Below are 11,198 nucleotides of genomic sequence, written 5' to 3'. Positions count from 1 at the left end.
TATCATTGAGGTAATAAATATATCAAACGCTCTCATAAAGCAAAGTGTGATTTAATATTGAATTCAAGTGGTTACACAACGCTATGGTTATTCATGATAGTGTCATACATGTGATAAGATTGTGAGAAAGCAAAAACGAGCATCACTTGCCTGACATACCTGTGGATGAATATGGTTACAGTAACCAAGAGTGAGTATACGATTTATCCTCAAAGGCCAAACCCCACAAACCAACATTAGACACATCTCCTGTTAACAGAAAGTGGCAGCATCATTCAGGAAAACACCTGATCAGCTATTTTACACAGTATGGTCATCTCCGCGAGGCTTTGAAAAACAAAGACATAAATAAGTAGGGAAAAAACTCGGTGGCACCACCATTAGGGGCAGAAAAGGGCTATTTTTCACTTTTTCTCCCTTTGCTGGACTTAATGTCACCCTTCGTCCTCTGCAAGCGGGAAAAGATCTCCTTGAAGAGCGCTTTGTACTCGGGAGTGTTCTGGCTGAGCCTCTTGTCCACAGCCTCCACCTGTCGGCTGATGCCCTCCAGGGCCTCCGGGGTTGAGGGCGTCTGGGGCGGAGTGGGCGGTTGCTGGGGCTCTGCCGCCCGGCATTCCTTCATTGATGGGTCCCTGGAGACGGGCCGAGAGGTCTGCACTTCAGCGTGGCACAGACTCTCCTCGTGACGCCGGCATTTCCCCAGCAGCTCTTCGTACTTCTCCAGGAGTGCGTGGTACTGCTCATCCACCTCCCGCAGGATGGACATGCCCCTCTTCCGCACGCCATTGGCGTGTAGCGCGTAGCTACCTTTCCGTCTGCCCGAGGCGTCCACTGCAGAAATGGCATCCAGAGCTGTATCACTGCAGCTCTTCCGGACAGGGTGCCGGATCCGCCGCGTCGCTGTTCTGCGTTCCGCCCATACCGGCATCCTCTGGCGTGTCTGTCTCGGGGGCGCTGTTGAGCAGGGTTTGCTCCAGCCCCTCGTCTCCGCTCAACAGGCAAACGCGGGATTTGCGTAGCTGCTGCATCTCCTGGAGCTCCGCCTCCAGCTCGTGCACGCGTCGCTGGCAGTTTTCCTCCCCTTGGAGGCGCTGTTCCAAACGTTCAAACTCCTGTATGACCGCAGAACATTCCCGCTCGGCGGCCTCACGCCGACCTCGCTCTGCTGCCACAGCTGCACGTAGAGATGACACCATCACTCGCAGGTGATCGTTTTCTTCGTCCGCTGTTTGACATTCTTCCTCTAGGTCACCACTGCCCGGGTAAGACACCATGAAACCGTCCTCATACCTGCAAACAACACCGAGCACAGATAACATAATGCAATGCATTAACACACAATGTTAGAAGCTAGAGATAAAAACTTTTTTATATCCATACATACAGTATATCTCAATTAAGCAAAACCTTGATTTCTTTTTTAGTTGGATATGTTAAAGCCCTGCAGCAAATCTTTACAAACCATGAATGGATAAATCATTTCGATTATATCAAAAAAGCACTTGGACTATTCAAATCCATACTTTGATGAAATCCATTCTCTTTATTGTTGGAAATGACTACATCCGTTAGTCCATCATGCAATATATTTTCCTCTGTGGTTTTATTAATAAATGTGAACAGACCTGGGCGCAGTGCAGAGTTCTTTCAGGCAGGGGAAAGAGTGAACAGTTTTTCTCCTCTCTTTCTTTTCTCTGCGAACTCGGAGCTCCTCCAGCGTGCGCAATTCCTCCACGCGAGCCGTGAGCGTGTCCACCTGCCCCTGCAGCATCTCCATAGTGGCCGTCAGTCTGTAAAACACATGTACATGTGATCAGACTGTCTGCCAACCATCATCGCCACAACGGCTTAAAGTCTTTACAGATTTAAATACCAAACAAAATTGTGAATATTCGATCCACCTCAATCAGAATACATGATGTCATTTCTATAACAACATTGAGCCGTTCTGCCATGATTCATGTTTCCATGGTAACGCTGTCTTTACTGATTAGTTAATCACTCTGCAACTAGCTGACAATGAACAATTTCGTTTTTCAGCATTTATCAATCCTTGTCAATGTTGGTTCATGAATCGTGTCAATACAGTTATTCATGTAAATTCATGCCGCATTAAGAAATGTTAACAGTGACAACGTTTGATTTTAATAATGTATTAGTAAATGCTGAAATTAACATGAATTAATATGATTAAATGTTGTAGAAGTATTGTTCATTGTTCGTTCATGTTAGCTGATGCATTAATTGTTAACACACCAGGCCGAGGATCGGCTACATACCGCTTCAGCCCCAGTGCACAGACTAGAAGCCCTTTGTATAGGTTAAGCTCATGATTATTATTGTCTAACGGCTCCTGGAAGGTCAAAGTACAACGTCGTAACTAAATGAATATACACGAGCTTAAGACATTCTTTATGTCGCATTTGTTATGAAGCTCTAATAATGTAGCTCACCTGTCAATCTTCTGTTGAGATCCTTTGCTCTCCAGCAGCAGTTTCTCATTGGTTATCTCCAGCTCGCGAGCCGTCACGTCCAACTGCTCATACACTTTAGCATGCTGCTCATTCATCTCACGCAACATCTCCATCTGCTTGGTCAAATACTGACATAGATACAGATATGTTAACCTGCTGTTTAGAAAAAGTGTGAGTATTACTGATCAATTGAATCGTTTGTGTCTCGTCACCTAAGAATGTTCTTTACTCTCCTCAAGTCTTGCCCATAATACTAAAACATTTTTGTGTGGAAAATACATTTGCAGAAATTATATTCTTTCTTCATTTTGTGTTAAAACATGCCTTGATTTTGTTTTTTTATTAAACATTTTGAATCAACTGAGCAAACAAAACATAAGCAAATATATAAATAGTAGTATATGCATTACAAATATATATATATATATATATATATATATATATATATATATATATATATATATATACAAACTCTTCACATATATTTATTTAAATATATCATATTTTTATTGTGTTTTATTTGTTATTATGGCTTATAATTATGATATTATGTAGTTTGATTGATATTAATTGGAGTGCACAATAAAAAAGATTTTGAATAAACTCTTAACATATATATTTATATATACACATACATATACAGTATATATATATATATAATATAATATATATATAAATATATAACATACACATTTATATAATACATATAAATATCAAACAAACTTGAGATAATTATCATGCATGTATGCAATATTATAAAAAGGCAAAAACTATTTTGATTAAAAAAAATTACTTTTACTGTCCATCTCCAATAGAAACACACTATAACGTAACTATTGTTTAATTGACATCAATAATATGTCCTTTTTTTTAAAGAGCTCAGATGAAGTCGCATGTGTTTTTCTACTTTTGTGATATAAAGAAGGGCCCGTGTTTGACGTTTCATGTGAAAAAGCTTGCAAGACTTGTGAAATGTGGCTTGCGTGAAAAATCTCAATTTTCATCCAGTAATCCTAAACCCATAAACCTCTTACGTTCATTTCTTTCTCTGCTTGATATTAAAACCACTGCAGGCAAAACCAGAAAATCATAACATTTGCAGTCGAAAGTATGGAAGCGTTGAGCAATACAGAGAACCAGAGCATGTGAACTACTGCGTATATCCAAACATATCCTAACACTGGCTCATTGTGTAGGGAGATGTCATTGTAATCCAGTCTATGTTTCATCAGATCTGGCACAGGCAACTGTAGACTCCCACATCTATATACATCACTGACTGTCCACATCGAGACCACCAGGGACAGAAAATCAAGACAAATCAGGCTTTGCTTAGACATGAAGGTCAGAGATCATGACAGGCCTGACCTGAAGACCTTTAAATTCAATGAAATTAAATGAAATGAAACAGCCAGTTCTAAACTTCTATAATCATGAGAGAATCTATTGACATGTTTGCAGTCGTGAGGATCTCCGGAGCTTTACCTCGATCTCGTGCACCTGCTCTTCATTGTTGATGTACATCTGCTGCAGTGAGTCCTCCAGCTCTTTATTTCTCTCCAGGAGGGTTTTACCCAGTTCAGCTGCCAGATGCAGATCTAAAGAAAAAGACTAGAGTCACACCAAACTCCACAAACAATAGAAGACCAGGAAGTGTGTCCGATGCAGATGGTTTGTGAACAAGGAAATACATTTCTCCGTTGATAACTACCATTGTGGCAACCTAAAAGTGTTCGGTACAATAAGCTCTTTAACACTTAGTAAGCTGTCTATCTCGGCAACATTTTAAGACAACACTTCAAGAGTCAGAGGCAAATGTGTCACTGGTGACAGGGCTCGGAAAAAACTCTCTCTGTCCATTCTGTACTGTAAAAACAAACATTAATGTGAAATTTATACTGTTAAAATTAACTGTAAAATAACTTTTTTTCACTGTAAAATTAGCTACATGATTTGCCAATTTTTTTGCTGTCTTTCTCTGTAACTTTACAAAAACATGAAAAACGGTAAATTGCAAGATTTTTTACATATACGTGAAAAATCTATAAATAAAATAACTAAATAATTCTGTAAAAAAAAAAGTTTAGTGTACGTAAAAATATCTAATATAATATAGTTGTGAATGCAACATTCCAGCCGTGTTAAAATACACAAAATAACATTGAAAGTTTACATGTCATGCACTGTACCTAATGTCCTAAAACAGATTTACCCCCAAAAAAGCAACGTTCTTCAAAAGAGTTTTTGTGTTCTGCAAAATAAAGAAAATCATATTGATCATGTATTATATTTCTGAAGCTGTGCTACAGTGAATATCTAAGCATGTCGGTAATAATGAGCAAATAAAATATTTCAAATTCACATTTTATGTCCACTTTTTATCATGTGACGAGTAGCCAAATTATACATACAGCTTATAAAAACAATTCTCCACATGAGAAAAACTGAACATAAAATGTGAATTTGAAATATTTTATTTGCTCATTTTTACCTGATGCAGACCTTCCGCAAGAAAAAGATGTTAACTTCCGGTTTTAAGGTAAGAAATGAGTTCAAATGTCACGAACAGGCAATGTGGTGAAAAAATTTGTAAATATAATGTCATGTATGTTATTCAAATATATATTCATATTTAATTTGTCAAACAAACATGTCAAAATGATTTGCTGCATCCGAGTTACTGTGTGTTATTAGTTTTGGGAGGTCGTTATATGGGGAATAACAAACCTGCAAATATCACAACTGGCCAATCAGAATCAAGCATTCCAACGAGCCGTGTAATAAAGACGAATAACACCCTAATGCTTTCATAAAGTGTGTCTGGAATTGTAGCCTTTGAGTGTGAAAACCTGAGAGCGAAAGAAACAGGGCTAGAGAAAATCCTGCCGTTTAATTCGGTTTACAGGGTGAGATTGTTGTTTTTTCCTCATCCATGCACTCCTATTCACATGAACAACACAAGACACAGCTGAGGACAGACATTAGAAGAAGAGAGAGACTTTCACTCAGATTTTAAAGATCTGAACTAATTCTGACAGGATGAGCAGAGTAGAGACTTCACATGTCATTTAAATGGCTGTCCAATAGATTTTTCTGTAAAAAAGGAAGAAACATGAATTTTGTTGGGCCATAACGTTTCCTAAACACATGATCATGAGTCCAGATTCTTGATCCCTTCTCATCCTGTGAGCCGTTGAGTGCGAGAGCATTAAAACACAAGCTTTAATAGCATCTTACAGTAAATGACTGTATGTCAGGGCTGTAACATTATTAGTGCGTCATCTCTTTCGGTGAATCAATTCGATCCGTCTGCTGTCGTCTCGTGACAGTGAATAAAGTTATCACGACGGAGTGTCTGACGTCGCAGGTTTGTTTCTCCTGCGAGTGTTTTCCATCAGCTCACAAACACCTGCTCCTGCTTTACATTCCCTGAAGACCCTAACAGGAAGTGACATCACAGGAGGTGATATTGATGATGATGTATCTGGCTCAGAGTGGTTGACCTCCATTAGACTGATGTGAGAGCAGAGATTCATCATTAGACAGATGGTGTGTGTGTGTGTGTGTGTGTCTGTGTGATAACCAAACACACAGCGGCACATGGATAAATCATACAAGAGCATTTTGGTGCCACATGTTTGTGTTTCTGTGTGAACTGATTCATGGGTGAGTTTACCGGAGAGAAACACACAACACAGAGATGAGGACACACATGTTGTAAAAGCATATTATTAAATGCTCAGAGCCGATTTATAAGCGTTTCATAATTATTGTTACTGCCTATGACCACCGATATCTTACATTTACTTGGATATTCTGTTTAAAAACAAATATTGGCAGATACTGAGATGATCAAATTATTGTGCGTCTCTAGATCCTCAAAACACAACATGATGATATTGCTCTCACAATAAATCTGAACATTTAAGAGCTTTGTAAGAAAAGCTAAACTAGATTTTCTGTACAGTAAGGGATATTTTTAGAAACAAGGTCAGCAGTGTTCTCTGGAGGACAGACAATTAAAACAAATATTTATATAATTAACTGTTCCAGTTTGGATGTGAATGCAAAGCTTAACGTTACCAGGCAAATATCCACACACGTACGCGTGAACACTGTGTGCTGCCCGCCTGACGTCTTCATGTGCGCTGCACGCTTCAGCGCTTGTGCTTTCATATAAACTCTAACATGACGTAATAAACCAAGAACAAGTTAAAACCCATTTGCTGCTCGGGCCGACTGAACATGTTTACAAAATCATTCAAAAGACTTTTTTCCATTTTGGAGGCATTTGGTTGCGAACTCTCTCTCTGCCTCCGACCACCAATTATTGTTGTTATTTTGATTGTGATTCATGGGCGAAAACTGAGAAAACATGAAATAAACTAAAATTAAGATTCATTTGACTGAGGATTAACTGCTCCATGGTTTCTAGGGTGTTATTGCTGGTTGTTAGGTGGTTGCAGTACTGCCTTGAGAACCAACAAGAAGAACTGGATCATCTATTTTCTCCCAATCTATTTAGTGCGTCTGTTGTTTCTATTTGCGCTTTACTACAGTGCAGACCCTTAAAAAAAATAACAGAATATACTGCAAGAGAGAGAGAGAGAGAGAGAGAGAGAGAGAGAGAGAGAGAAAGAAAGAGCTCATGAATACACACTAAAGCTGTTCATTGTGTGCATGAGTCAGGGCTGGTACAGTAATATACCGTTCAACAACAGAACTCTATAAACTGTATTCTGCTCTACTGTTTATTGTAACTGTAAATATAAGTCAAATATAACCTTGTATTATGTAAAGAAAATAATATCAATCCTTCAAATGAACACAATGCAGAGTTATTACGTTTATGCAGCGCATGCATTAAAGGGATAGTTCACCCAAAAATAAACTTTTTGTCATGGTTGACATGACGTTCTAGATGTTTTAAGACCTCCCAGCATATTCTGAGCTCAAATAATGATATTTTGATTACATTTAAGAGGTTTCTAGGACATAATGGTGAGTTTCTGTCAAGATCCAGAAAGGTACTAAAGACATCGTTCAATTGGTCCATCAGATCAAAGTGGTTCAATTGAATTTTTATGAGGCAAGCAGAGTACTTTAAGTGCATAAATTTAGATTTTTTGGCGAAATATAGCAGTCCACTATTTTGTAGTTGTACACATTTACACATTTGGCAGACCCTTTTATCCAAAGCGACTTACATGGCATTGAACTATACATTTGTTTTGGAGTTCATGCAATCCTCTGGGATCGAACCCATGACCTTGGTGTTATCAGTGCCAAACTCTAACCAATGAGCCACATGAAAGCCTTAGTGCTTTAATTCACTAAATCACTAAAAATGACCAGGGGTATAAAAAGAAACCCAAATCATGGTTTTTCTCACTGCTGAGTGAAGCCACAAACTGTTTCATGTTTCCTAATCCATCTCCTTTAACTGAATGGTCACCCATGCCGTGAAAACGCCTCTAACCAGGCTATGTTGACATTTGAATCTCTTCAGACCCGAGCGTGTGTTCAGACGACATTTCCGCTCAAGATGGATTTCTCTCTCGAACCGCACGGCAATGGAGACGTTCTGAAACGGATCGATATTGAGTTTCTGTGTCTAACTTCCATTAGGCCATTAGCACAAGTGCATGAATATAACGTTTGCTAATTTCATTGAGAATGAATTTGTCTCTTAAAGTTCTTCCTGTAGCTGTCTGATGCATTTCTCAATGTTGTCTTTCAGGCACACACTGTATATCTGCTGATGAACCAAAACAATGACATGAAGACGCCCGAGAAACCGGATTAGACCAATTGAAATAAAACAAATAGTTTTTAGAAAACAAATGAGCCAGAAACTGTGCAGTACCTTCAATTTACCACAGCAAAAGCAGTATTTTTATAAACAACAAAAGCAATTTCATAAACAAATAGTTACATTACATTTATCAAAATACCTGTTTTTATGCCAAGTAATAAACTTTAAAGGGGTGTAACAATACATTCTGATGCAAACTATGACTTTGTATGCTGTATATTTTTACTATTTGGCGTCCGTTTAATCCTATTGGTTGAGCTGTTTACACATGACCTTCATCAGCACAATGTATAATGTTTGAAAGGCGGAATGGATGATTTGGTAAAGTGCTAACTTTAGCCCGCTAGCACTGAGATCATGAGTTCCGTCCCAAATCACACACTTGTGCACTATTCTACCCCATTTTGTAATATAAATAGTGTAAGTAGTGCATTCACATGGAAATTCTTAAAAAAAAGTGCACTTGAAATACCCGGATAATGCGCTTTTTCAACCGAAAACATGATAGCAAATGACACAGTTCTGTTGACAAAAACTGTATTTTTCGTTTTGATCCAATAAGCCTCTGTCAGACATGACTACGAGCATAAGGAGATCGTTTGGACGGTGGTACTTAAATGGGCGATTCCTCCTTTTTTAACGTTTCTGTACCGAGAGGTCACGCTGTGACCTTTTGATCTTCTATTGGTCTCACACGCTCAGGTGACGTGAATTCGCAGGTCAGTTCACCCAACTTGAACTTTGCCACGCATCGATTTGCAAAATATCGTCTGACGGGCTTGCGTTTCCAGTCTCTCGAAAGTCAATGGAGGGAAAAATCAAGTGACCGCGGCTATGATACCTTCATCTTTGCGCGGGAGCTTTGGTCACTGTCATTTGCCGGAAAAACAAGCCTCAGGTTCACTAAGAGGAATAACTCTCCAGATGAAGTGCCTAAAATTCTTCAAATACTGAGAAATTACCCATTTGGATATTAGGTCATCTGTGTTTTCTCTCTCTTTGAAAGTTTGGCCAAACAAAGTGTCCCGATTCATAAATATCGGTGACAGGCTGTACAACAGCTCAGCGTTTTGTACTGCGATTCAATCCAGAGGGCAGAGAGAGGGCAATGACATCATCCTAAACCATCCGAGGACTCAAGCCCTTCTTATTTAACACGATGAGAATAAAAAGAACTGGATCAGAGCAACATACAAGAAGAAAATAATCAATCTTACAGCAAAACCGCTGTTAAAACAGAGTTTTATGACCATAACCCAAGACAATTTAACATAAAATAGCAAATGAGATGTAAATGACCACCTATTTTAAATAATATCTATTCAAATGCAGTTTAAATATGTGTCTGCATTATCAAGTCCTCTTTGTACATTAAAACTGCCACTTCTGCTCCGGCAACCATTAATAGACTAAATTTGGTAGATTTTTAGTTCTATCACGACTATGCAAAATATCATAATGCTTAAACCTTCCAGACACAGTCTATGAACAGCAGATTAAACCCGAGAGAGCAAATGTTGTGCATCCGTCACAGACCCAGTGTCCACATCAGAGGAAGACGTCATCCGTCTACATCACAGATGCTCACAGAAGTCCCACATCTCGCATCTTTAACCTTCAACCTGAGATTTGACGCCAAATATACATCGCAACGTGACTTTATGTATTATGATAAAGACAAGATTCATTTGATGAACTTTCTTGAGCTCAAACAATGGACACTCTCTTTGTCCGTGGATTGTCAATCGTATGTCTCACGCTTTTATTGTCAAACGGATGCGTTTTTCTGGTATCTTTCTCACCTTGCTCCAGGTCTCTCTGGTCGTACCACGGCTCTTCCTCCTCGGTCACAAACTCGTCCATCCTGCCGGCGCGGAGCATCAGTTACTCGGTTAACGGGCCGTCCGGAAGATCTATTAAAACCATGAAAATAAATCACTGAAGTCGCCGATGCGGCAAACGTCTCACTTTAACACGCTTTCGTGAAGTGTGCTCCTGTTTGCACACAAAAGCGGCGTCGCAAGCACTTTACTCACCTATTTTTGCGTCTTTTTTCGCTAAACAAATGTCCGTCTGTGCAGCATCCGCGACCTGCTCGAGGCAGAGAAGACACAACAATGACAGCGCGCGCTGCCAGCGGCAAACACTCACACCGTTTGCGTGAAATGTTTTCGGCGTGTCAGGAGAAAAAACTCCAACGAGATAAAAAATGTCACGTTTAGTCCTGTCACATTCAAGCCCTCCCACTGCCGTGCTAAGCGCAGATATCTCTGCTCGTATTCTGTGTTGAGTTCCCAAAAACATCCCGTTGGTTTCGTCCAGCGGTGGAGTTTGCGCATTCTACTATGGTGAAGATCTGCTGCTAAATATTCATTAGCTATGAGCCTTATTGGACAGCGACCAAGCACGTCAGCACGTTCTAATAATACTCATTATTATTATTTTATCGAAATTTTGCTTACATAGTTCATAGCGCAGAAAAATGATAATATATAACAGGTTGAAGGATTACCAAACAATGCAGACAATTAAATATAAATATATAATAGTATTCATTATTGGACACAGCAACGTCGTTCCGTGCGTAATTAATATTCATGAGACCAGCTGTATCTTTTTGGGAGATTATTTTCGAACTGTAACCACACATTTCATAGTCAAACTATGGGTTCCCGTAGCAAAACCATGTTCAATTTGTGGTTGCCAATTTTTTGCGAAAAAAATGACGCTTATAAAGGAATTACGAAGCCCTTTTTTGCACAGCTGACATCAGGATTCATATTTCTAAACAATATATCCAGACGTTAATCATCAAGCCACACCACCACCAGTTGGTTAATATTAATAATCGTTAATATCTATGAATCAAGTCATCTACTTCATATGACTGAAGTCATAATAGGAATCTA

General features: G+C 39.1%; 1 protein-coding gene across 1 annotated transcript; it reads right to left on the bottom strand.

The window, feature by feature from the left end:
- Positions 1 to 35: 35 nt before the first annotated feature.
- cdr2l (cerebellar degeneration-related protein 2-like) lies at positions 36 to 10,620 on the bottom strand. Its single transcript, XM_056753060.1, is given in 7 exon segments — positions 36 to 881; positions 883 to 1,290; positions 1,626 to 1,790; positions 2,454 to 2,602; positions 3,960 to 4,072; positions 10,092 to 10,202; positions 10,326 to 10,620. Coding segments are annotated over 6 exon segments (1,398 nt in total). The 5' UTR covers positions 10,171 to 10,202; positions 10,326 to 10,620; the 3' UTR covers positions 36 to 397.
- Positions 10,621 to 11,198: the final 578 nt, after the last annotated feature.

The sequence above is a fragment of the Triplophysa dalaica genome, chromosome 7, assembly GCF_015846415.1.
Source record: "Triplophysa dalaica isolate WHDGS20190420 chromosome 7, ASM1584641v1, whole genome shotgun sequence".
In the NCBI taxonomy this organism is placed as follows: Eukaryota; Metazoa; Chordata; class Actinopteri; order Cypriniformes; family Nemacheilidae; genus Triplophysa; species Triplophysa dalaica.
Note: the sequence above shows the minus strand (reverse complement) of the source record. Positions and strands in the feature narration are given on the sequence as shown.